Source organism: Myodes glareolus, chromosome 4 (assembly GCF_982192425.1).
Source record: "Myodes glareolus chromosome 4, mMyoGla1.1, whole genome shotgun sequence".
In the NCBI taxonomy this organism is placed as follows: domain Eukaryota; kingdom Metazoa; phylum Chordata; class Mammalia; order Rodentia; family Cricetidae; genus Myodes; species Myodes glareolus.
Window position 1 is genome coordinate 24315194 of NC_142029.1, and position 27922 is coordinate 24343115.

Genomic DNA, 27922 nt, shown 5'->3' on the forward strand with positions numbered 1-27922 from the left:
GCAGCTAAGTCTCAGTTTCCTTGGGTGTAAGTGAGAGTCCTGGGTTGTTTAATACATAAGATTTTGTTCAGGTCAAATGATTAGGATCACGGCTTTGGAGCTATAAGGACAAGACCCTGCCCCACTCCAACTCTATCATCATCCAGCTCTGTGGACCTTACAGGCAAGTCCTTAACTTCACCGGGTGTCAGAGGCTCTTCAGGTACAAAGGGTGACATAATAGCCTCCTTGAATGGTTCATGTCAGGATTTGCTGAAATAATGGACTTAAAATACGTAAAGTAGACCATCATAACTATTAGTTGTGGCGGCTGAGAAGACGATGGTGTGCTGTTCATCGTCTAAAACACATGTGATTTGTTCTCAGATGAGTGCTTGGTGGTGGTGGTGGAGAGGGGAAGGGTAGGGTACTGAACGATGGCTCAATGGTTAAGAGCACTTGTTCCTAACTGGACCTGGATTCGAGTCCCAGATCCCACATGGTGGCTCAAACCCATCTGATCCAACAAGCATATGTGTGGTGCCCATACATACATGCAGGCAGAACATTCACATGCACATATTTTTAAAGCACTTGCTGCTCTTGCAAAAGTTTACTTCCCAGAATGCACACGGGACACACACACAGAGTTCAATTTCCAGTACCCACATGGGACTGACAGATACACGCATGCACAAAATTAAAAATAAAATTGTAAAGTTTTTTAAAGATTTAAGCTTCTTTTAAAGGTTTATTTTTTGTGTATGAATATTTTGCTTATGTGTGTGTGTGTGTGTGTGCGCGCGCGCGCTTTAAGGGACTTGGCTAAATAATACCATTAAATTTCTTCCTCAGCGTTAACCCAATCTGGTCTAGTCTCCCACGCGACAGGCCCCGCCCCGTCCTCTGCGTGTGCCTGGGTCTTCGGCCATATACCCCGCCCCCTGGGTACGCATGCGCGTGGTGGGCCGCTGGGCTGAGGTGATGCTCTTGGTTAGGCGCTGCTGGGGTCCGCGGCTGGCGGGAGGGAGGCCTCGCTGCTTGTGTCAGGCACCGGCCGGGCTCGGCGGCTCCTCCGGCGGGGACAGCCGAGGCTCCCGAGTCCGCAAGAAGCCGCCCTGGAGGGTGCTGTTCCTTGGCACCGACCACTTTGCCCGGGAGACGCTGCAAGCTCTGCACGCCGCCAGGTACCGGGCCGGGCCGGGGTGCCAGCGCCGAGCCGCGACGGCGACCCCAGGGCGGGGAGGGTCGCGGGGTCCCGGGAAGGCGTGCCGTCGGGTCCAGGCCCTCCACCTCCTGCGAGAGGCCCCGCCGAAGCCCAGGCCGTGAGCAGGCCTGATTAGCCAACATGGGCTGTGACTCCAAAGATCGTCCCTTCCCGGGCTTGCTGCTCTCCGTCGGTGGCCTCCAGTTCCTTGCCCCTCTGCACGCCGTGTTTTCTAGGGCTAAACAGCTTCCGAACGAACCGCTTTCAAACGAATACATTTCTAAGTTAGAACGGTTCCGTATACGTGTAGTAGTTAGAATTGACAAACCGCGTCTGCTGGGGAGAGCGTTATTTGTAATTCAGCTTTTCCTGCAAGTCTGATTCGTCTGTCCACCGCCCCACTTCCCCCCAGCTTAAGGTTGTTTGGTTATTTATCATTCCCTTGTTTCCTGGCATCTTCCTTTCCCCGGTTCTGACACCTTCGTCTCTGTCGCCCTACAAATCCCTATTTTTCTTTTTAAGTAAGGTTTATTCTTAAAGTGTGTGTGTGTGTGTGTGTGTGTGTGTGTGTGCGCGCGCGCGCGCGCGCGCGCATAAGCGTGTCCTCGCTGGTGTCTATGGAGGCCGGAAGAGGGTATCACATTCCCTGGAACTGGAGTGACAGACAGTTGTGAGCTGCCATGTGGTTCCTGGGAATTGAACCCAGGTCCTTTGGAAGAGCAGTCAGTGCTCTTAACCACTGAACCGTCCCTCCAACCCCATAAAGTTTATTTTTTTAATTAAATGAAAACCCTATTTGTTGTTTGTACTAATTTTTTTTAGCCCTAAATGAGTCGTGAGTTTAATTCTAAGAATAGCTTTGCTCTGCATGGAGTCTAGCTGTGAGCTGCTCAATGCTGTCGCATTTGTCTCTTATCTGATTCAGAGATGACGAAGAGGAAAAGTTAATTGAAAGCCTGGAGGTTGTCACAGTGCCTTCACCATCCCCCAAAGGACTGCCCGTGAAGCAGTATGCTATCCAGTCCCGGCTGCCGGTGTACGAGTGGCCTGACGTGGGGTCCAGAGAATACGACGTTGGAGTAGTGGCTTCCTTTGGCCGACTTTTGAGTGAGGCTCTTATTCTTAAGTTTCCCTAGTAAGTTTTATTTATAAGGAAATACAGTGTAGAGGTCATGCCTCTATGAATAGGTCTAGAACCCAAAAGGCCATAATGGAAACTTTTATTTCCCCCCCCCTCTTTTGTTTGTTTTCTTATTCTTTCCAGACAGGGTCTCACTCAATGTAACTCTGGCTATCCTGGAACTCACTCTGTAGACCAGGCTGGCCTCGAACTCACAGAGATCCACCTGCCTCTGCTTCCCGAGTATTGGGGTTTTTTTAATTAATTTTTTTTGTATAAATATTTTTATTTTATGTGTATGAGTGTTTTGCTTGCATAATATACGTGTGTGCCCTGTATGTGTCTGGTGTTCAGGGAGGTCAGAAGAGGGTGTCAGATTCTCTGGAACTGGAGTCAGGGATGATTGTGAACCACTGGAGTGCTGGGAACCAGTTCTCGGGTCCTCTCAACAGGTGCTCTTAACCACTCGCCTAGTTTTTAATTAAGATTCACAGGTTGCTTATGGTGAGCGTGAACTTACCTAACTTAGTTTTAGGGATGCAAACCTCCAGGTCATGTGCTTCTAACCCTACAGGTTATATAATTTAGGTGATACAAGCGTTAAGTATTTTGCAGATGATGATTGTTTTGAAACAGGGTCTCAATCTGTGGCACAGACTGGCCTAGAAGTCACAGCAGTTCTCCTGCCTCAGCTTTCCAAGTGTTAGGATTAATGTGTGCCACCATACCAGGCTCTTGAAAGTTTGATGATGAAAGTGCATGTTAGTTTGGTAGCAGTAACTAATTCCCACACTAATTTCTGCCTTTTCTAACTCAGTGGCATATTGAACGTTCATCCCAGTTGCCTCCCGAGGTGGCGTGGTCCTGCCCCGATAATCCACACAGTGCTTCATGGAGACACAGTCACTGGCGTAACAGTTATGCAAGTTAGACCCAAAAGGTAGAGCTAATTAATGTGAATTTTGCTGTCTGTCTGGGGCCTTGGTGGTTGGAGACTGGTTGCAATGTGCTAACTTGGGTGATTCCCCAGTGGTGCTCTTTGCCTTTGTAGCTGTTCTGAATATTTCTGATTTCTAACATAAGCCGTATGTCTTTGAGATTCATGCAATTTCTTTAAAGTCCTTGTAAATTTGTCATTGGAACTATTAACACTTGGATTTCTTTCTTTCTTTTCTTTTTCTTTTTTTTTTTTTTCTTTTTTGGTTTTTCAAGACAGGGTTTCTCTCTGTAGTCCTGGCTGTGTTGGAACTCACTTTGTAGACTAGGCTGGCCTCAAACTCATCGAGATCCGCCTGCCTCTTCCTCCCAAATGCTGGGATTAAAGGCACGTGCCATCACTGACAAGCTCTAAACACCTGATTTTCTATAAATGACAGAAGGATTTGGAGCTGTTTTGTTGTTTTTTTATGTTTGTTTTGTGTGGGGTTTGTTTTTTTTTTTTAAAGAGAGTCACTGTGTATCCCTGGTTGACCGTGATTAAAAGCGTGTGTACCCACACTCTCTTGACCTTGCTTGTGAGGCAGTGTCTCAGACATTCCAGGGTGACCTCAAACTGGAATGGCTAACAGTTCGAGTAGTAGCCTGCAGTTAACTCTCTTTGTGCTATGTAGACAAACATATTGTCCTAACAAGTAATAACGTTGGCTGTCTTTTTCTTGCTAGGTTTGATATAGGCCCAATTCTCAAGCAGGAAACCATCCCTGTGCCTCCCAAGAGCACATCAAAGGAACTGGAAGCAGTGTTGTCAAAACTTGGTGCCAACATGGTACAGTTCCCCCACCCCACCCCGACTTTTCATCCCTTTAGAAGGCTTCTTCAGCAATATGAGGGAAAAAGTGATCTTAATGATTTATACTCTTTAAGCTTTATTGGTGGGGGGAGGGGACACGGCAGTGGGGTGGTTGAGCAGGTAAAGGCGCTTGCCGCCAGGCGCAACGACCTGAGAGAACCGACTCCTGAAAGTCCTCTCACCTTCACCTGGTTCACGCACATGCTATAAAGAGATAAAATAGCGGGAGAGAGTGAGATCAGGACTGAGCGTGCGGCTAGACATGGTTATATTCACCTGTAACCTCACACTCAGGAGGCTGAGGTAGGAGAATCATGAGCCCCAGGTCCATCGGGGTAATGAGATTCTGTTTTAACAACCAGCAGAGGGGTTCCTCTCCCTCTCTTCCTAAAAGTTAGCTCAGTATTCGTGACCACTGAGGATTGCAGAGTGGGTGCTTAATAAAAGCTTTCCAGTAAAATAGGCGATGTTCAGAGGTCCCTCCATCTCATAGTGAGGTGTTTAGTTTATTCTTCCCGGGCCTCCTCTCTGCTCTCTTCTACATCCCTTGGCTACTTCTCTCCCTCAGCCACCAGCCACACCCTAGGAATCTGTACGTTTCCCAGGTTATGGTTAGTATTCCCTGTTCTGGGCATTCCCTTAGAAGTAACTTTTTATGGTGGCTGCCATTTATCAAGACTGTTCTAGATACTCTGTGATTTTTCTTTTACACCCTCCCAACAAACCTCTGAGGTAATTTTTGCTGTCACTCATTTTGCAAACACAATGTTGAGAGGTCCAGACAAGTTAAAGAGCTTTTCCAAAATGAGAGCACCAGCAGGTTACTGAGTAGGATTGGAGCATGCTCCCCTGAGGCCCCACTGCCTCACATTGTGAGAGTGGTAGGGGCTCCGTTGGCTGCCTGATAGTGAGAGCTGTGCGGCCAGCTGCAGACCAAGGCTGGCAGCAGTTCAGTGCCTGCGCCCACAGAGCAGCTTGGTGTAGCCATCCACGAGCACACGTCCTTACAGGTGAAGCCAGTTTGCCACCGCTCTTTGCTGGGACAGGTGACTGCATGGCACTGAACTGTGAAGTGTCTGCCTTGTTCTGCTGAATATACTCTGTGCTCTCTCTCCTTTTGTAGCTTATTTCAGTTTTGAAAAATTTGCCTGAAAGTCTGAACAAAGGAAGGCCACAGCCAGCTGAGGGAGTGACGTATGGTAAGTGAAGCCACAGACACTCTGCTGTCTTGTAAAGGTTTCGTTTGTTATGGTGGTGGCTGAAGGCTCTGACTTCATCACTGTCTTGTATGTGCTTTCCCAGATAATGGTTGGTAAGCTCTCCCCCTTAGCCTATAGCTTCATCCTCAGCATTTCCCCCAACATTTTATTTGAAGAAGCATGTAGAACCTGTTTGCTCCAAATCTTCCTGTCTGTATATTTAGTGTATATATTTTAAATTCTGATTGCTCACTTGCGGGTGTAAATTCATCAGCATGCACTCTTGGAGAGGTGGCTCGAGTTAGGAGCAATGACTGCTCTTGCAGAGGAGGCAGATTAGACACCCAGCACCAATATGGCAGCTCACAGCCATTGTAACTCTAGTCCCAGGATATCTAATGTCCTTTTCTGACCCATGTGGCACTACATGGATGTGATATACAAAGAGACATACATGCAGGCCAAATGCTCATAGGTGTAAAATGAAAATAAAAAATTTTAATCCTTTAAAATGAAGAAGGCATTGAACATGTCCTGGTTGGTAGGTAGTATCCAATATCCAGTCCATACAGGTTTTCCTAAATGTCCAAGAATCGATTTTATATCTGCTTAAAACACACACACACACACACATACACACACACACACACACACACACACACACCAAAAAAAAAAAAAACTAGGATCCAAGGAACACATTTTTTTTTTAACTTTTAAATTTTTATTTTATGTGCATTGGTGTGCATGTATGTCTGTGTGAGGGTGTAGATCTTAGAGTTACAGACAGCTTTGAGCCGCCATGTGGGTGCTGGGAATTAAACTCAGGTCCTCTAAGAGAACAGCCAGCTCTCCCAACTGCCGAGCCATCTCTCCAGCCCCCCCGCCCCGGAACACATTTTTAAGACTGCTTGAATCTTCAGTTTTTGCTAGTATGATCATAATTAGTTACCAAAACATACAATTTTTGGTGTGTTTTGAGTTTCTTTTTTGTTTTGAGTCAGGATCTTACCCAGGATAGATTAGAAATCACATCCATCCTCCTGCCTCAGCCTCCCAAATGCTGGAATTATAGGCATGTACTACCACACCTAAAAATGTAGTTTTTGAAAAACAAATTTTAATATCAAAAGGGCTCAATGTGTAGCTCCAGAAGAGTGTTTGCATGCTGCTGAAGTCTCAACCAAATCATAACAAAGATTCTTCTGAGTTAAGAAGAGATTGCGTTAGGATGCAGTTGCTGTCTATCTTTCTCTTTGCTTTGTTTTTGTTTTTTTTAAGATTTATTTATTTATAATGTATACAGCATTCTGTCTGCATGCATGCCTGCACACCAAAAGAGGGCGCCAGATTTCATCACAGATGGTTGTGAGCCACCATGTGGTTGCTGGGAATTGAACTCAGGACCTCCGGAAGAGCAGTCAGTGCTCTTAACCTCTGAGCCATCTTTCCAGCCCCCTGCTTTGTTGTTTTTGAATTTGGCTTTTTGAGTCATGGTCTCATGGAGCCCTCACTGGCTGTATTGTTCAGGAGGACATTAGATTCCTGCTTCTCTTGTATTTATCCCCCAAGTTATGGCATCACACTTGGCCTTTTTGTTTATTTAATTAAAAAAAATTACTTGTGGCGGCATGTGCCTTTAATCCCAACACTTGGGTGGCAGAAGCAGGTGGATCTCTGAGTTGGAGGCCAACCTTGGTCTTCGGAGTGAGTTCTAGGGCTCTCAGAGCTGCACAGAGAAACCCTATCCAAAAAACAACAACAAAAATTTACTATCTTTCTGCTTTTAATTAATGCATTTACTTTTTATTGATTTTTGCTCTTGACAATACATCTTTGATTCTGCTTCCTTAAATTTTTCTCTCTTTTTTTTTTAAAAAGATCTTTTTATGTGTGTGAATTTTTTGCTGCATGTGTGTTTGTGTGCCCCACCACACGTGGATAGTGTCCAAAGAGGGTTTTCTGGAACTGGGGTTGCAAATGGTTGAGTCACCCTGTGGATGCTGGGAACCAAAGAGCAACAAGTGAGCGCCTCTCCAGGCCCTGCTTTTTTGTCTTTGTTTTATCAGCAGAAATTTTGGTTGTGTGGTTCTATTGTAATTTATTTTAGTAGATCCTGTTAAGGCTGTGTGAGCTGTTTCCAGTCTTTCATCCAGCAGATGAGACTGAAGTTAAGTGTGGTGATACATCCCTGTAATTCCAGGAAGCCAAGGCAGAGGGATCTCCAGTTCAAGGCCAACCTGGGCTATCTAGTAAAACCCTGTCTCAGAAAATGAGTAAATAAAATACTGGAGTCGTTTTGCTGTATGGCTTCTATGAGTGACGTTGATATTTCTATGTGTTTTGGGAGTATTTGTATGCTCCGTATTTCTTTTTCCAAGGAAGATCTTGACTGCTGCCCTTTTTTCTCCGTCAGGATTCTCATTTATTCCTTTTCACTTATTAGGAGTGTTTTATTTTATTTTATTTTCCTTTTTTTATTGGTTTTACTGCACTATACATTTTTCTCTCCACTTTCCTCCCTTCCTCTCCTTTCCCCTTTTATCTGGGTCTCCCCTGACCCCCATGCTCCCAATTTCCTCAGGAGATCTTGTCTTTTTCTTCTTCCTATTTAGATCCATGTATAGAATACTGAAGTTTAGCCTCTGTAATATGGACTACATGTTCTTTCAGTTTGACATTTTTTAACTCTAACTTATATTGTTTTTTGGTTTTGTTTTGTTTTGTTTTTTTTTCAAGACAGGGTAGCTCTATAGACCAGGCTGGCCTTGAACTCACAGAGATCCGCCTGTCTCTGACTCCCAAGTGCTGGGATTAATGGTGTGACCCACCACTGCCTGGCATATTGTTTATTTTTGTTTTTTAAAAAAAATGCTTGCTTTATTTTATTTGTCTATTTTTATTTTTTGAGACAGAGTCTTGCTATACACCCCTTGCTCTGTAGACCTGGTTGGCCTTAAACTCACAAAGACCTGCCTGCCTCTGCCTCCAGAGTGCTGGGATCAAAGGTGTACAGCACCACAATCTGTTAAAAAGTTTGTTTCTGTAAGTCTAACATAACCATCTTATTGCTCTGGGCTGATAAATTGTGTCCTTCATTTATGGTACAGAGGCGAATGTGTGTGCCATGGCTCTGTGTGACCAGAGAATGGTTCTCAGGAGCTGGTTCTCCTGCCATGGAGGTTCCAGGCTATGAACTCAGGTTGTTAGACTGGGAAGCAAGCGCCTTTACTTGCTAAGCTGTCTGGCCTGCCCTCTCTGGAGTTGAGTCATAGTTAGAAGGGTGCTTTCCTCTCTGGGGTTATAAAGTAGTTTGCTTACATTTTGGTACTTGTCAGGTCTACTTTTACGCCATATGGTAGCAAGTTGAAGGCATATGCCGAAGTTGAACATTATCTTCTGCCCGTGATTCAGCCTCACTCTGTCAGTTCATGAACACGGAACCATGTTCATTTTTGCTCTTTTCTCATCTCTCAGCCCCTAAGGTTTCTGCTGGCACCAGCTGTGTCAAGTGGGAGGAGCAAACCTCAGAGCAAGTACTCAGACTTCACCTCGCCATTGGGGATATAGTGAGTTGAAAGTTTGGATTGTGTTTTTACCATATTGTTTCCTTTCTGGATATTTTTATTTAAGAGTAAATTTTATAAACTAAACCTAGGAAATTTTCTTAAACTTTGAATTTTTAAGTTTTGACAGAGGTCTTGGAATTCACAAAGTGCTTTCAGGTGTACATTCTGCAGTATTTTCTAAGCAGGTTTGATCCCCTGTCATAGACAAGGAGAATAAAAACAAGATAAGTAACTTAGGTATGGCCAGTTAGTAAGCAATGAACCTTAAGTGTTCTAACTCCAACTAGTTTATTATTCTGCATCTGGTCAGTATTTCATAAAAAGACTTTTGGAGTTTTTTGGGGTTTTTGTTTTTGGTTTTTTTTTTTGGTAGAGGGTTGTCTGTTTTGTTTTTTTGAGACAGGGTTTCTTTGTGTAACAGTCCTGGCTTTCCTAGAACTCACTTTGTAGAAGATTTTATTTTTAATTATGAGTATATGTGTGTTCAGGGTAGGGTGTATGTGTGTATGTATGCGCATAGGCATGTGCACGATTGCCATACCTATGGAAGATAGAAAAGGGACCGGATCTCCCTAGGGTTGGAGTTTGGGGTGACTGTGAGCCATCCAGCGTGGCACTGGATCTTCTGCAAGAACAGCACCTGCTCTTCTTTTTTCTAACATAATTTATTTACTGACTCTTTGGGAATGTCACATCATGCACCCCAGTCCCACTCATTTCCCAGCCCTTCCATGTCTACCCTCAACCCTTGTAGCCTCCCCCAGAAAAGATAAGGGAAAAATTAAAACAGTAATAATAATTTAAAAAAACAAAACACTTCACTCCTGTCTCGCTCACCTCTCCATCACATATTCAACTTTGTACTGGCATTGGGAGCTGTGGTGTATCACACATACACTCTTTTGTACTGGCATTGGGAGCTGTGGTGTATCACATATATACTCTTTTGCCGAAGCAGCTTTTCTTGCAAATGTCCATTGCAGTGAGTTGTTGGTCTGACTCAAGGCCTCTGGCTTTTGCTCCACCATCAATACTGGACCCTTACTGAAACTCCTCTCAGATATCCTGCCACTGCCCCGAGCCATGGAGGAGCAGCACTTGCTCTTGACCACTATGTCATCTCCAGGCCCAGATTTGCTTGTTTGTTTGGAGATCAGGTCTCACTTTGGTCCAGACTGACTTGGAGCTCACTGTGTAGTCCTCAGGCATCCTCCTGCATTAAACTTATAAGTGCTGGGGTTACAGATAGAAGCCAGGACCTGGCTTCTTTGTTTCTTTTCCTTCCTTCCTTCCTTCCTTCCTTCCTTCCTTCCTTCCTTCCTTCCTTCCTTCCTTCCTTCGTTTCTCTGCTGTTTGTTTATTTATTTTGAGACAGTTTCACTGTGTAACCCAGACTGGCTTTGAACTCTAGATCCCTCTGTTTTCACACATATACTTAATGTTTTAAAAATTCTGCAGCAACATATAGTCTGAAAATAAGTGAACACAGAGAAACTGAGAGAAATCATTTCCTGTTATGTTGATTTTTATTACACTTTCAATCAACTTTTGTTTGTTTATATTGTAAATGTGTTAAAGTAGCAAAGATGGCATTTCAAATTGTGGGGAGTGGATTAGCTAATAATTAATACTACTGGGGTGGCTAGATAGCTCTTGCCAGGGGAAACCTTTCTTTTATTATTCAAGATTTATCTCATTTCTTTATGTGCATCCTTGTGTGTCTGAGTATATAAGCATGTGTGTACAGGTACACATGCCCATGCATGCACAGAGACCAGGAGAGACCATCTGATGCTTCAGAACTGCAGTTATGGCAGCTTCCTAGGTTTCAGGCTTGTGTGGATACACGTATGCACGTTTGTTCTGGAGTGTGAACTCCCATCCTCATGATTACACAGCAAGCTCTCCTAACCACTGAACCATCTCTCTAGTCTTAGATGGAGGTCCAATGATTTGATTTGATTTTATGTATATGGGCTTTTGTTTCCTTGTACGTCTTTGAACCATATGTGTCCTTAGTGCTCTTGTTGGCTAGAGGAAGGTATTTGATCACCTGGATCTGGAGTTACTGAGAGTTATGAGCTACCATGTGGGTTTGGTAATTGAACCCAGATCCTCTGGAAGAGCACCCAGTGTTCTTAACCTCTGGTCCTTCTCTTCATTCCACACTTTTTTAAATATCAGACTGCTTAAGCACGATGTGGTAGTGCATGACTTTAATCCCAACCCTCAGGAGACAGAGGCAAATAGATCTCTGTGAGTTCGAGGCCAGCCTGGTCTACAGAGTGAGTTCAAAGATAGCCAGAGCTGTTTCACAGAGATACCCTGTCTTGAAAAACAAACAAACAAAAAGGTGTTGTTGGAGGCTGCTTGATTGTTCCCGACTGCCCAGAACTGAAATAATCACACAGAAACCATATTATTTGCAATACTGTTTGGCCAATAGCTTAAGCATATTTCTGGCTAACTCATATCTTAAATTAACCCATCTCCATTAATCTGTGTATCGCCACGAGGCTGTGACTTACCGGGTGAAGTTCCAGCATCTGTCTCCAGTGGAGCTACATGGCTTCTCTTGACTCCACCTTCTCTCCCTGCATCAGTTTAGTTTTCCCCACCTAGCTCTACTCTTTTGCCCTATCATAGGCCAAGGCAGTTTCTTTATCCACTAACCAATAAAAGCAACACATATACAGAAGGACTTCCCATATAATTTCCCCTTTTCTGTTTAAATAAAAAGGACAGTTTAACTTTAACTTAGTAAAATTACATATAACAAAACAGGTATTATGCAAGAATTACAGTTACAATATTTATATATACTTTATCTTTTATCATAACTAAGGAAAACTATAACTATCTATTCTTCAACTCCATCAAAGACCTCAAAGGGATATAATATTACCTAAGTAAACAATAAGTTCATTGTAAGCAACTTCCAAACTCTAGAATTGACAGAGACATCTTGCTGCCTGGACAGTTACCCAAAGTTTTTAGTACCATTGGAGCATCCAATCTTCAGCCTACAGGCCCATAGTATCTGGCAGACCTTTCCATGAAGCAAGAAATTTGAAAGACTGTTTTGCCCATATTGGCAGTTTGTCAGTCACTTTTTTTCTGTGTCCTGCAGAATGTCTCACAGACTCTTTTATGAAGCAGGAACCCCGAAGGATGGTCTCACCTTTAGACAAATTCAACAGACATTTCTCTGTGGGTCCTGCATATCCAGTTCATACAGTATACCATCAAGCAGTCCAGGCAAGAGCAGTTTCTTGCCCAAATGGCTAACAAACTTTCCATAAGGAGCCTCTTCAATCTTCCTATTGAAGTAATTGGTGCTTCCAGGAGCAGATGTGTCTCATGGTCACAAAAAGTCCTAAGTCCTTAAAACATTTTAAATGCCATATTCTATAGTCTTTGAAAGGTTTTAAGAATGCCTATCCAGCCGGATGTTGGTGGCGCACGCCTTTAATTCCAGGACTTGAGAGGCAGAGGCAGGGGGATCTCTGTGAGTTCGAGGCCAGCCTGGTCTGCAAGACCTAGTTCCAGGACAAGCCCAAAGCTATAGAGAAACCCTGTCTCAGAAAAAAAAAAAAAAAAAAAAAACAGAATGCCTATCCATCTGAAATACATCTCTGTACATCTAGAAAATCTAACTAACATGACTAAAGGCTTGACTATAGATGATTATCTATTAACTTATATTTTTTTCTTTGTTTTTTTCGAGAAAGGGTTTCTCTGTAGCTTTGGAGCCTGTCCTGGAACTAGCTCTTATAGACCAGGCTGGCCTCGAATTCACAGAAATCCGCCTGCCTCTGCTTCCCGAGTGCTGGGACTAAAGGTGTACACTACCACTGCCCAACTAACCTATATTTTTTAATTATGCATTACATTTTTAAATGAGCTATACAAATACAATACCTTAGTCAAGATCAGAAATACATATACACAAGTATAACAAAATTGACCTTAAATTTGTATCAATAAATCAAGACATATACCAATGCAAAATATTCATATCTATAGCATATCCCCTTTTAAATGTAAACAAACATTTATAAACAATATTTGGAAATTTGGGTGTAGTTCTCTTCAAACTGCTTCCTGCTTTTGTTGGGTGAAGTAATTTTTTAGGGGGTTTCACAGAGACCTTTCAGATGGTCTTGGTCCATCAAACCACATTTGTCTGGAAGGATTCCACAGGCTCTCATCCTCTGTGGAAACAAAAGAAGACCCTCTTTTCCAAAGCCAGCATATCATGAGACCCAAATTTTGAAGTCAAGATACCATTATGTTGGTTTAACTTTGCAATCCATACAATGAAATGTCTCTCTGTATTTAGCTCTTTCATAGTCAAAAAATTCAAAGAAAATACAATAATATACATAATCCAGACTCCCTGTGTATATTCCATGTTTATATGACTTATTTTTCTTACTCTATTACTTTTTCTACAAGTTTAATATTTATTTTATTATCTTTACTTCTTTAATCTATAACTGTACTCTTTTATATTGCATTTACTGTCTCTTTACTCTTTTTCTTCTCTCTCCTAAGCTTATGTACATTTTTTAAACTCTTTGTCTTGTTTAGAGGTCTTTTATGTCTGAATCTGTCTTTATTGTGTATCTGCAATTATTTTCTGATCAGAAGTGTGCCTTAAAATGCTAAGTGCTAGGGCCCTGCCTACTTGCTCTGCCCAGTCCAACATGGCAGAAGTCCATTCACTGCTTCTGAGACTGCCAGGTGGGAGCTGTGCTTCCTACCTCAACTCTGATAACAGGTTGGCTCATATTGCTACCAAGCAACTTGCAGCACACTACCCACAAACCCCATTAAATGCTCGGCCTCCTGAAAGAGCCAGAATTCGTGCAGCCCAGGAAGCCACCATTTCAAAACCGCACAGATTTTTTTTTTCTTACTGCTGAATCAGGAAGACCTCACTTAAAAGAGCTGCAGCATGCCACCAACAAGCAGAACCCATCTGAAAAAAAAAATGCTGCTAAACTTTGTTTTCTAGTGTCTAGAATTTCTTTCCAAGCCCTCTCAGGTTTTATGTGGATTTAGTCAGCCCCATGTTGGTACACCAATTTGTTGTAGGAGGCTGTTTGTTCATTCCCAGCTGCTCAGCCCCAAAATAATCACACAGAAACTGTATTAATTAAATCACTGCTTGGCCAATGACTCTAGTGTATTCCAAGAAAGCTCTTACTTATTAAATTAACTCATTTCTATTATTTTGTATTTTATCATGAGGCTCATGGCTTACTGGCAAGGTTCTGGCTACAGCTCGCATCTTTCTCCTCTGGCAGTTCCATGGCTTCTCTTGTCTCCGCATTCTTTCTCCCCACATTCAGTTTAGTTTTCCCCTCCTAGCTCTACTCTTTTGCCCTATCACAGACCAAGGCAGTTGCCTTATTAACTAATGAAAGCAACACATATACAGAAGGACCTCTCATATCAAAAAGGGTATATATTTCTAAAGGTGTTTCTACAAAGCCGTCTGTGTATGTGTGTACATGTGTGTCTGCTATGGCATGCATGTGTTGTTCAGAAGACAACTTTCAGAAATCAATTCTCTCCTTCCATCATGAGTGGCCGTCAGACAGGACTCAGACAGGACTCAGGCCATCTGGCTTAATAGCAAATGTCTTCTACTCAGCCAACCAGCTCTGCAGTTTAGAAACTGGCAGCAAGAAGCTGCTGTCTGAAAAAGCAAGAAGCAAGGAGAGAATAATATGGAGACATACACATCAAACTGTCAACAGTGCCTTCCTTTTTTATTTTTTTTTTTCGTTTTTTCAAGACAGGGTTTCTCTGTAGCTTTGGAGCCTATCCTGGAACTAGCTCTTGTAGACCAGGCTGGCCTCGAACTCAGAGATCCCCCTGCCTCTGCCTCCCAAGTGCTGGGATTAAAGTGTGTGCCTCCTATCACTTTCTGAAATTTTAACACAAATTCTTGCCTTCATATTGAGCATAAATTATTTTGAGGGTGGCTTTTTTGGGTTTTGTTTTGTTTCAGTTTTTTGAGACAGGGTTTCTTTGTAGCTTTGGATCCTGTCCTGGAACTAGCTCTATGTAGACCAGGCTGGCCTTGAACTCACAGAGAAACTTCTGCCTCTGCCTCCCAAGTACTGGAATTAAAGTTGTGCCCGGCTGAGCATAAATGTTTAATTGGAAATATTAAGGCTACTTACATAAAACTTGCGATCTTATACATACTGCAGAGACGAAACAGACTGTCATATTCAGGCTCTGCTGCGGCAGATTAGTGACTGAGCATCCAGTTCCTCAGAACGTGAAAGAAAAGTCAGAGTGAGTTAATATGCAGCAGTGTCAAAAGACCTTGGGAGCTGAATTCATTCCTTCATGAATCCTTCCATTCCAATTGCAGGTTCCATTGCAGACAATCTGGCAGGAGAACACCATTAAACTTCTGGATTTAGTAGAAGTTAACAACTCCATCCTCACAGGTACTTTTGAATAGCTGGCAAGTTTTCACTACAGTCCATTTAAAACTGTGTCAGGTTTGCTGCCCCATCCATATTTCTAATTTTCCACATTCACCAAACATAAGGATTTGTTTTGTTTTTTTAATGAAGTAGTAATAACACCTCACAGTCACTCACAGTCCCTTGTCTTACCCTTTGCAATCATCACATGAACCTGGGAAGTTAGCAGACAGTGTTCCTCGCTCCCCTACTCAAAGCTGTGTGTCATCTTGCATAGGACTGGAGAGCTGTGGGATGAGGTAGTTGATTTCATGCTGGTAAATATCATAGTGAAAGCGTGTCGACAGTGCAGTGAGAGCACAGCATCTCACCCTACAGTTCCTGCTGAGGGCCCTCAGCGTCTTCTGCATGTGGGCTGCAGTGGGCCCTGTTCTAGTCCAGAGGCAGTGGGAGGACCAGAGTAAGTCTTCAACATCCTGTGAGTTGTTCCACTGCTAGGCAGTTCATCTGTCAAAATGACAGTGCTAAACAGATTCAGCACTGAAGGTGATCCTTGGGAGATGGAGCAAAGGACTATAGCATCTTATGTGTGGAACACTTCCTTTGGGTCTGTACTGTAGCCAGAGCAGCTGGCTCTAGGTTTGGGTTTGCAGAGTTGGGACCTCAGAAAGTGTGCCCTTTCCATCATTAGTTCTGCCTCTGAAGATTTTTTTTGTTCCTTTTTTAAGTTTTATTATCAGTGCTGGAGATGGAGCCCAGGGTCTTGCAAGTGCCATACCTGTTCTATCCCACCACCAAGTTGTTTTTGATTTTTAGGAAGTACCATGATTTATTTCTCAGTTTTTCTTGTTTTCCCTGTCTCCCATTAGACCCCAAATTAACAGGACAAACTGTGGCTCCAGGGTCAGTGGTATACCACAGACAATCACAGATGCTGCTGGTTCACTGCAAGGTACGCTGACTCGACTTCAAATTACTATGCTTGTTTTACTGACTTTGCAATTTGTATTTCTTTTTCCTTTTCTTTTGAGATGAGGTATTACTAAATAGCCTAGGCCAGCCTTGAACTCACTGTGTGGCCTAAAACTGACTCTCCTGCCTCAGCCTCCTGAGTGTTGGTATTAGAGGTATGTACCACCATACCAAGCTTTCCATTTACCATTTGTGGTGGTTTGAATGAGATTGGCCCCCATGACCTCATATATTTGAATGCTTGGAACTCTTTGAAAGGATTTGAGGGATTAGGAGGAAGTATGTCATGGGGGATGGGCTGTAAGTCTATGTTAGGCCGGAGCTCTCTCTGATTATGAATCAACTACTTCAGCACCAAGCATTAAATTAATACTTTAAGAATTGCATTGGACCGGGTGGTGGTGGTGCACGCCTTTAATCCCAGCACTCAGGAGGCAGAGACAGGCGGATCTCTGTGAGTTCCAGGACAGCCAGGACTACACAGACAAACCCTGTCTCAGAAAACCAAGAAAAAAAATTGCATTCGTTATATCTTCACAGCAATAGTGTTGAACTCTAGTGTCCAAACCGAGAAGGAGTTGCCCCCAGAGACCACCTCATATACCACAGCCGATGCAAAAGCATGAGGATTTTATTAATTCTGTCATGACAGGGTCCCTCAGCATTCGGGAAGCCGAGAGACCCCGACTAGCTGGTACAGTCTACTTTAAAGGAGAAGGCCCCATAGAAACAAGAGGGGTTGTTCCTTGACCATTATGATTGGCTTATTCGAAAAGGGCTAATACCAATAATTGACTGGAGAACTATTGTCAGATCAGATGAGGTAAGAGGTCATTTTGACCCCGTTTCCCAGGGGACTGAATCAAAACATACGTGTATGGGTAATTGTTCAGGAACTGAGTACGTGCATGTGTAGCTGTTAGGTCCTTGGTTCCCAGGGGTGGAGGGGAAGCACTGAGGCACAGAGGCTGAGAGGGTTTGGAATTGTCAGAAATGGCTTCAGAATTGTCTAAAATCTTACAAAGAACATTGACTAAGACACCATTTTCATTAAGATTTTACTTAATCAATGACTTATCAGATTAAGCTAATAGGTAGTTTTCTTAAGAAACAGTGGAATCTCCAGCATAATTTTTGAAAGTGATAAATTTTATCATTGCTACCCATAACAATGGATTTCTGAAAGAGTGATTTTTAGTAATTCATTAATAAGCTCCTTATCTGATTAATATCTTAGCTTATTAGTCATCAGAGCATCTTCTTGAGTTACCACGTGGCCTGAGTCCCACTTTAACCCTCAACAGTTAGCAAGGGCATTGTCCTCATCATGTTCTGTTGCTGGGAGGAAGCACCATGACCAAAAAGCAGCTGTAGAGGAAAGAATTTGTTTCAGCTCCGTCCACCACTGAGGGAAATAGGAGCAGGAGCTTGAGGCAGGATGCTGGAGACAGAAACTAAAGCAGAGACCACAGAGGAACGCGGCCTGCTTGCATACTTGTTCTCTCTCATGCTCTGCTACCTACCTATCTGCCTGTTTGCTTGGCTCCCTTCCTCCCTCCCTCCCTCCCTCCGTCCCTTCCTCCCTTCCTTCCTATTTTACCTGCATGTGCATGCCTGATGCCCATAGCCCATACAGGTCAGAATTTTTTGGGTCCCCTACAACTAGAGTTACAGATGGTAGTAAACCACCATGTGGATGCTAGGAACTGAACTCCAGTCTTCTGCAAGAGCAGCAAGTGCTCTTAAATGAACTCTTTCTCCAATCTCTTAGCTACCTTTTTTAACAGCCAAAGCCTACCTGGTTGGGGATGTACTGCCCTCAGTCGGGTGAGCCCTCCTACATCAATTAACAATCAAGAAAATACCCCACAGATGTGCTCAGAGGACAGCTTTGAGGTGTTGGTTCTCTCTTTGCACTGTGCATCCCAGGAATGGAACTGTGTCATCAGACTTGGCAGCAAGCACCTCTAGTCACTGATCTGTCTCATAGGTCCAGAAGGAATTTTTTAAATGATTTTTTTCAAAAATATTTGCATAAACCAGGAGATGGTGGCACACACCTTTAATCCCAGCACTTGAGCGGCAGAGGCAGACAAATCTCTGTGAGTTCAAGGCCAACCTGGTCTACAAAATGAGTTCCAAGACTGCCAGGGCTACACAGAGAAACCCTGTCTCAGAAAAAAAAAAATGTGTATGTGTGTAGGGTGTGTGAATGCAGATACATGTATGCCACAACACACATGAAAGTTAAGAAAACCTTGGGTATCAGTTTTTCTTTCTATATTATTTGAGCTGGCGTATGAGCTTCCTTCCATTCTCCTGTCTCTGCCTCTCTCTCTCTGCAGCCGTTATGTATATTCTAGGACCAAAACTTAGTCCTCATGCTTGCTTGGCAAATGCTGTATCCAATGAGCCATCTCCTTAGCCTAATTTTTTTAATGCTCTAAAATGACTGGAGAGGGCTGTAAAAATGGCTCAGCAGATAAAGGCTCTTGACACATAAACCTGATGACCTAAGTTCAATCCTCAGAATTCACATAGAGATAAAGGGAGAGAACCAGCTCCACAGAGCTGATGTCTGACCTCTGCATGTGTCCCCCTGTCATGTACACATACCCAGGGGTAATAATATTTCTTTTAAAAGTTTAGTGACTGAGAGCATGGTGTAGCTAGCACTCTGGAGCTGAGTCCAGAGGATTGCTGAGAAACAGTGAGTTTCAGGCCAGCTTGGACTACATGATAGGGTTTCGTGTTAATGGAGACTTCTCGTTCATTTTCTGTCTACCAAACTCGAATAATCACACAGAAATGTTATTAATTACAACACTGTTTGGCCAATAGCTCAAAGGTCTTCTTGGCTAGCTCCTGTTTGTTTGTTTGTTTGTATTATGAGATAGGGTTTCTCTGTAGCTTTGGAGCCTGTCCTAGAACTAGCTCTTGTACACAGGCTGGCCTCGAACTCACAGTGATCCTCCTGACTCTCCCTCCTGAGTAATGGTATTAAAGGTGTATGCTGCCACCACCCGACCTAGCTAGCTCTTATATATTAAATTAACCCATTTCTATTAATCTGTATATCACCCCAAGACTGTGACCTACTGGTAAGGTTCCAGCGTCTGTTTCCTTCGGCAGCTACATGGCATCTCTTTGACTCTGCCTATTCTCTCTATATATATCTCTGTTCGGTTTTCCCGCCTAGCTTTACTCTGCTAAGCCATTGGCCCAGACAGGTTTTTTTTTTATGGATATTTATTGAGCTATACATTTTTCTCTGATCCCCTCCCTGCCTCTTTCCCCCCTTCAATCCTCCCCCAAGGTCCCCATGCTCCCAATTTACTCAGGAGATCTTGTCTTTTTATACTTTCTACTTCCCATGTAGATTAGATCTATGTAAGTCTCTCTTAGTGTCCTCATTGTTATCTAAGTTCTCTGGATTGTGGTTTGTAGGCTGGCTTTCTTTGCTTTATGTTTAAAAACCACCTATGAGTGAGTACATGTGATAATTGTCTTTCTGTATTTGGGTTACCTCACTCAATGTTTTCTGGCTCCATCCATTTTCCTGCAAAATTCAAGATGTTGGTTTTTTTCTGCTGTGTAATACTCCATTGTGTAAATGTACCACATTTTCCTTATCCATTCTTCGGTTGAGGGGCATTTAAGTTGTTTCTGGCTATGACAAACAAAGCTGCTATGAACATAGTTGAGCACATGTCCTTGTGGCATGATTGAGCATCCTTTGGATATATACCCAAAAGTGGCATTACTGGGTCTTGAGGAAGGTTATTTCCTAATTTTCTGAGAAATCGCCACACTGATATCCAAAGGGATTGTACCAGCTTACATTCCTACCAGCAATGCAGAAGTGTTCCCTTTTCCCCACAACCTTTCCAGCATAAGTTGTCATCAGTGTTTTTGATCTTGGCCATTCTTACAGGTGTAAGATTGGCCCAGACAGTTTTATTCATCAACCAGTAAAACAACACATATACAGGACATCCCACATCATCTCCCCTTTTCTGTCTAATTAAAAAAGAAGGCTTTAATTAACATAGTAAAATTATGTATACAAAACAGTTATTAAGCAAGAATTATAGTTGTAATATTTTATTTACATTTGGAAAATTAAGGAAAATACGCTGTCCTATCTTTGTGAGTCTAAAGTTTTATATCTAATTTTCTTTTATCATAACTAAGGAAAGCTATACTTATAACTGTCTTCAACTCCATCAAAGACCTCAGAAGGATATAATATTACATAAGTAAATAGGAAGTATATTGTAAACAACTTCCAAAACTCTAGAATTGACAGAGACATCTCTCTGCCTGGACAGTCACCCAGGGTTCTTCTGTAACATTGGGGCATTCATCTTTATCCTACAGGCCCATAGTATCCTTCCATGAAGCAGGAAATTTGAAAGATTATTTTGCCTATATTGGCAGTTTGTCAGTCACTTTCTTCTGTGTCCTTCAGAATGTCTGGTAGACACCTGCATGAAACAGGAACCTTGAAGGCCTATCTCACCTTATTTAGGCAAGTTCAGCAGTCATTTCTCTGTGGTTCTTGCATGTCCAGTTCATACAGCAGACCATTAAGCAGTCCAGGCAAGAACAGTTTCTTGCCCAAATGGCTAGCCTTGTCACGAGTTTCTTCAATGCCCACCAACCTCTCTGAAGTAATTGGTGCTGCCAGAAGCAGACGTGTTTCACTGTTGAGAAAAGTCTAAGTCCTTAAAACATTTTAAATGCCATATTATGTAGGTCTTTGAAAGGTTGAAGGTTATCTAACTGAAATATAGCTATGAATATCTAGAAAACCTAACTTACATGAGTACAAGTTTGACTATTATAAATGACTATCTATTAATCTATAATTTTTAATTATATATTATATTTTTAAATGAGGTGTATAAACATAATACCTTAAACAAGAGTATAAATACAACAAATTTTGAAATCAAGATATCTTTATGTTGGTTTAACTTAGCAGTCCCCAGAATCAAATGTCTCTGCAGTCAAAAACTTCAAAGAAAACACAATAGTATATATAATCCAGACTCTCTGTGTATTTTCTATCTTTATATGGCTTATATTTTTTAGGATTTTGCTTTATTGATATAAATTTATCTTTTTTTATTCTCTTTACTCCTTTAATCTATGTCTGTCTGTACTCTTTTATATTACTTTTACTGTCTCTTTAAGGACTTTGTTTTATTTTTTAAAACTATTTACTCCTTTTTATAACTCTCTATACCCTTTTTCCTCTCTCTCTCTCTCTCTCTCTCTCCCAAGCCTATGCACATTTCTTAAACACACTGTGTCCGTTTAGAGGTCTTTATGTCTGAATCTGTCTAATTGTGTATCTGAAATCCCTTTCTAACAAGGAGCATTTTAAAATGGTGAGCAGTGTGGTTGTGGCAGCCCTGGATGCTGACTCCACCTTTCTCGGCCTTTCAGTGTAGCAGATGTAGTTCACCGCCTCTGTGAACCATGCTCACTGCCCCAGCTCCAGGGACACAGAGGGTCTATGTCACCATTAAGCACTCTGCTCACAAACTTCATTCAAGTGCTCTGTAGCCAGACACCCTCCCCGAAAGAGCCAGAGACATTTGTGCCACCAGTCCAAGCCAGAACGTTGTCTATTAAAGGAGCCACACCTCTGCTTACAGCCAGCAAACAGAACCTGTCAGAAAAAAAAATACGGCTACCAAGAAGCTGCTTTTGACTCCCATTTTTGTGAGTCTAGAAGCCCTCTTAAGCTTTATGAAGATGTACATTGCCCCACATTGAGCATCATTTTGTAAATGGATACTGCTCATTTGTTTCCTGGCTACCTAGACCCAAATAATCACACAGAAACTATATTAATTGAACATGTTTGGCCAATAGCTCCTAGCTAGCTCTTGTATCTTAAATTAACTGATTTATAGATTTCTATAAATCTGTGTATCACCATGAGGCTATATTCCAGCATCTGTCTCCTTTGGCAGCTGCATGGCATCTCTTTGACTCTGCCTACTCCCCCCCCCCTCTCTATATATACATACATACACACACACACACACACACACACACACACACACACACACATATATATATATCTTTGTTCAGGGCTCCCATCTGGCTTTACTCTGCTAAGCCATTGGTCAAAACAGCTTTGTTCATTAGTCAATAAAGCAACGCATATACAGAAGGACATCCCATATCGGTTTTGTTTGCTTTTTCATGACAGGGTTTCTCTGTATAGCTCTGGCTGTAACATGAGGGCTGGCTTGTTGGGGTATCTATCCCGCCCGGTACCCCACAGCTGGCAATTCACAAAGAAAATAACACAGAGTCTACATTAGGTTATAAACTGATTGGCCCATTAGGTCAGGCTACTTATTAGCTCTTATAACTTATGTTACCCCATTATCCTTATCTACATTAGCCACATGGCTCCATACCTTTCTCAGCTGGGCAAGTTACATGCTGCCTCTTCGGTGGTCTGCGCAGGAGTGCGGAGGGAGCTTCCTGCTTGCCAGAATACTCCCAGTCTCTTTGCTCCACCTCTACTTCCTGTCTGGCTTTCCTGCCTATACTACCTGCCTGGCCAATCAGCATTTTATTAAAATATGATTGACAGAATACAGACAATTCTCCCACACCATTTCCCTCTTTTTTTTTTAAACAAAGGAAAATACCCATAGTCCATTTGTTGGGAATGTGGGTGTAGTACTTCAGGCTACTTCCTGCTGGTTGGGGGCGCTGATGATCTTATGGGGACCTAAAGAAAATTTAGAGTTATAATCAAGTCCTGACTGGAGTATCCTGTGAGTCTTGATCATCTCAGGCAGCAATCTTGAATCAGTTCAGGATGTAGAACTCAGACATCTGGGCCATCTGTTCCTACCGGAGATTTCTCAGGTGGTCTTCCTTTTTTGAACCTGATTTTTCTTAACTCAGAATGAATCCACAGCTTCTCATTTTCTGTGGAAACAAAAGCAAAATCTCTTCTCCAAAGTAACATACCTGTTGACTTCAGTTTTGAAGCCAAGGTATTTTCAAACCACCTATCTTGGGTTAGTTCAGCAGCATTTATAAACAAAAGTCTTTTAGCAGCTGTTGCTCCTTCCTTAGCATTCAAACAATTCAAAAAGAGCATAATAACATACAGTATCCAGATTCTCTGTGTATTTTCCATCTTTATGCAGCTTTATTTTAACCTCTTATTTCTTTTATTTTTTCTTTTAACTTTTGACTTTTTGAGACAGGTTCTCTGTATATATCTTTGTCCTGGAATAACTCTGTAGACCAGGCTGTCCTTGAACTCACAGAGATCCCTCTGTCTCTGCCTCCCCAGTGCTGGGCTCAAAGGTGTATGCTACCACACCTTGAACTCACAGAGGTCAATCTACCTCTGCCCCTTGAAGTCACAGAGGTCAACATACCTCTGCCTCCCAGGCATTGGGATTAAAGATGTGTACCACCACACCCTACTTCTCTCTCTCTCTCTTTTTTTTTATTTTTAATGATTTTAACCTTTAGTCTGCATATATTTTTAACACATTGTAAACCATTTAGAGGTTTTCTTCGTCTTTGAATCTCTCTTTACTGTATATCTCTCTTTTTCTGACCACATGAGTCTTTAGTGGGTAGGACTAAAGCCGTGGCTTTGACAGTTAGATTCAGCCCATTCCTTAGCTTTCCAGCCTCATGGCTGAGATACCAGCCAGAGCTGTATTCACTGCCACAACTCTATGGCGTTTCAAGGTCCTTGACACTCAGTCTCACTGCCTGCCTGAAAGAGTCAGAGTTTGCCCTGGCAGGACAGCCCAAAAAACCGGCATTTTAAAACAGCGCAGCTTTTTTCCTGCTACGGCTGAAAACCAAAAAGCATGCCTTCAGCTTTTTGTAAACATAGTTTAAGTGTTTAGTGGCAGGACCTCTTAAAAGAGCTGCAAAGTTTTGCAGCTAAAGCTGAGTCAGGAAGCCTCTCTTAGATGAGAGCACTTGCTTGCCTCTAGCAAGCAGAGCAGACGCGAGAAATTGCTGCTTCCAAGAAAACATGCATAATGCTGTTATTTTGTTCTAGAATTACTTCCCAAGCTGTCTCAGGCTTTATGTGGATACAGTTGTCCACATGTTGGTGCCATATGTAACATGAGGGCCGGCTTGTTGGGGTATCTGTCCCACCCAGTACCCCACAGCCGGCAATTCCCAAAGAAAATAACACAGAGTCTACATTAGGTTATAAACTGATTGGCCCATTAGGTCAGGCTACTTATTAGCTCTTATAACTTATGTTACCCCATTATCCTTATCTACATTAGCCACATGGCTCCATACCTTTCTCAGCTGGGCAAGTTACATGCTGCCTCTTCGGTGGTCTGCGCAGGAGTGCGGAGGGAGCTTCCTGCTTGCCAGAATACTCCCAGTCTCTTTGCTCCACCTCTACTTCCTGTCTGGCTTTCCTGCCTATACTGCCTGCCTTGCCAATCAGTGTTTTATTAAAATATGATTGCCAGAATACAGACAATTCTCCCACACCATCTGGCTATCCTGGAACTTGCTCTATAGACCAAGCTGACCTTGACCTCAGAGATCTGCCTGCCTTTGCCTTTTGAGTGCTAGGTCTAAAGGCTTGCATTGTCACACCTGACTGCTATAGTGAATTTTTTAATGACTGGGACCATTGTTTGACAAAGCTATGACAGGTTTCTGAGAGGTGTTCCACATCCCTTCTGTTTCCTGTATATTTTCTATCTTGTGATAGTTATGTTAGAGTCTGCATACTCATAAAGTATGCTTTAAAGTGTGTGATAAGCTGATCTACTAACACAGACTATAGGTGCAGAGCCTCTCCGCCACTGCTCGGCTCTCTTTATTCATTCTGGAGCATGTCAGGTGACCTCTCTGGGTCTATTTCTGTGTATATACATAGTCTATGTCTATACTTGGCTCTCACAGAAGCAGCTGTGGCTGGGGAACTTGTGAATTTGACTCTTACCATTTGTGTTACCTTTGAGCTGCAGACATTCAGACATTGCTTTCTCTCTCTCTCTCTCTCTCTCTCTCTCTCTGTTCTCTCTCCCTCTCTCTCTCTCTTTTATATTTATTTTTATGTACATTGGTGTTTTGTGTAGGTAGAGACTATACATTGGCTTCCCGACCACCCAGACCCGAATAATCACACAGAAACTATATTAATTATAACACTGTTTGGTCGGTGGCTCAAGCGTATTTCTAGCTAGCTCTTACATCTTAAATTAACCCATTTCTATTAGTCTATGTATCACCATGAGGCTGTGGCCTACTGGTAAGGTTCCAGTGTTTTTCTCCTTTGGCAGCTACATGGTGCCTGCCTGATTATGCCTTCTTTCTCTCTACATTCATTTTAGTTTTCCCACCTAACTCTAATCTGCCCTGCCATAGGCCAAAGCTACTTCTTTATTAACCAGTGGTAATAAAATATATTCACAGCATACAGAGGGGAAGCCCACATCAGTTTTGCCTGCATGTATGTTTGTGTGAGGGTGTCATACCCCCTGGGACTTACGTTACAGACAGTTAATGAGCTGCCATGTGGATGCTGGGAATTTGATCCTGGGTACTCTGGAAGAGCCTCCCAGTTCAGGCATCATTTTTCTAATCTAGCTGACATTGAACAGCTAGTACTGACATCTTCTGCCTACCTCTTAGATTATTTGTTTTTAGATTGAAAAAAATATTGTATGAGTATGAGTGTAGGTGCCCATAGAGGCCAGAGTGTTGAATTCCCCCCAGAGCTGGAGTTACAGGCAGTTACAGGTAGTGAGCTACCTGAGATGGATCCTGAGAATCAAACTTGGTCCTTTGGAAGAGCAGTGCACACTCTTAACTGCTGAGCCAGCTCTTGGGCCTTGGTTTGTTATGATTTGATAACTATTCACAGTAATATATGTGGACCTACTCAGAAGACTAAAACACCTTGCAATAGAACTTTTTATTCTATTTCCTATGTTGAAATAGGTCAGGGCAGTTGTTATTTCTTCATGAGGAACCTTTAGAGACAAGGTATGTTCTTTGCATCTAGTAAAAGCAATAGTTTCTATTATGTTTTGGGGGTTTGGGGGTTTCCTATTTTGTTTTTTTAAGATGGGTCTGTATCCCTGGCTTGCCTCAAACTCAGAGATCTGTCTAGCCTTCCTATTTCTCCAGTGCTGGAATTAAGGGCTACATCACCATGCCTGATACATTTTATAAAGTACAGTTTATTTCATTTCCAGGTTTTGTTACCACTGTCTAGTTACTGTCTGTCCTTTGCCCTTTAGGATAGCTGGATCGGAGTACGATCAGTAATGCTTAAGAAAACACTAACGGCTACTGATTTCTACAATGGATATTTGCATGCATGGTACCAGAAGAATCCCCATGCTCACCCAAGCCAGTGCAGATTTCAAACTCTGAGACTTCCAACAAAGATGCATCAGAAAACCAAGTTGTTGCTATGCAACAGTGCATTAAGTAGCTAGAAAGAAGATGGACAAGGACCTATTACACACTTGAATTTAAAAGCTTTATTTATAAGCAACCGACTTTGAAAGTTGATACCACTTGGAGAAAGCAAAAATGGATTATCAAGACAGTGGACACCATTGGAGAAAGGGAATATGGTTAACAAGATGGTGGACACCGTTGGAGAAAGGGAATATGGTTAACAAGATGGTGGACACCGTTGGAGAAAGGGAAAATGGTTATCAAGATGGTGGAAATCCTGAGCTCTCCATTTTTTTGTGTGTAACAGTTAAAAGCAGCCTTTTCTATGTGAATAACAAAAGAAATTTAATAAAATTTGTATTTATAATGTTCAGCTTAAAAGAGATTCTGTCTGTTGAAGAGCAAAGCAACTAAATGGTATGTCTGTAGTCTACAAGGTTGTTTTAAAATGGTGCATGTAGCCAGCAGTGGTGGTGCACGCCTTTAATCCTAGCACTCAGCAAGCAGAGGCAGGTAGATCTCTGAGTTCAAGGCCAGCCTGGTCTACAGAGTGAGTTCCAGGACAGCCAGGTCTACACAGAGAAACCGTCTTCAAAGCAAAACAAGCAAACAAAAATGGTGCGTCCAAGGACTGAGGGTCTAGCTAAGTAAAGTGCCTGCTTAGCCTGTGTGAAGTTCTAGGTTTGATCCCCAGCACCACACAAACCACATAGTGGTGCACACCTCGAGTCCCAGCACTCAAGAGGTGGAAGCAGGGCGATCAGAAGTTCAAAGTCACCCTCAGCTACATAGCAAGTTCTGCCAGACATTCCTCTTTGGATTTTTATCATTGCTGGAAAAAGTTTGCTTTACCTCAGATTTAAAACTGAACTCAGGTTTGGGATGTAGCTCAGCTGGTAGGAGACTTCCCTGCTGTGTGCACAGCACTAGCTGCACCTGCATCATTACACAAATGTGGCATGGTGGTATACACCTGTAATCCCAGGACCAGAAAGTCAAAGCCATCACGACAAAGCATGTTTGAGGCCTGTGTGGGACACATGATCACTTGTATATAAACAAAAGCAAATGGAAAAAGAACTCTGTTGCTAGTTTCTAGTTGAGTGACTCGGGACAAGTTACCTAAATCTTTAAAACTCCAATTCCTCAGCTTAATTAACGTGGGAAATAAATAACTGCCTTG

General features: G+C 42.5%; 1 protein-coding gene across 1 annotated transcript; it reads left to right on the top strand.

Moving 5' to 3' along the window:
- Positions 1-918: 918 nt before the first annotated feature.
- On the top strand, positions 919-27120 carry Mtfmt (mitochondrial methionyl-tRNA formyltransferase). The gene is given in 10 exon segments (XM_048423903.3): positions 919-1166; positions 2112-2321; positions 3124-3246; positions 3969-4071; positions 5219-5294; positions 8769-8860; positions 15255-15333; positions 16182-16264; positions 26574-26735; positions 26738-27120. Coding segments are annotated over 10 exon segments (1194 nt in total). The 5' UTR covers positions 919-933; the 3' UTR covers positions 26771-27120.
- The last annotated feature ends 802 nt before the right edge of the window (positions 27121-27922 follow it).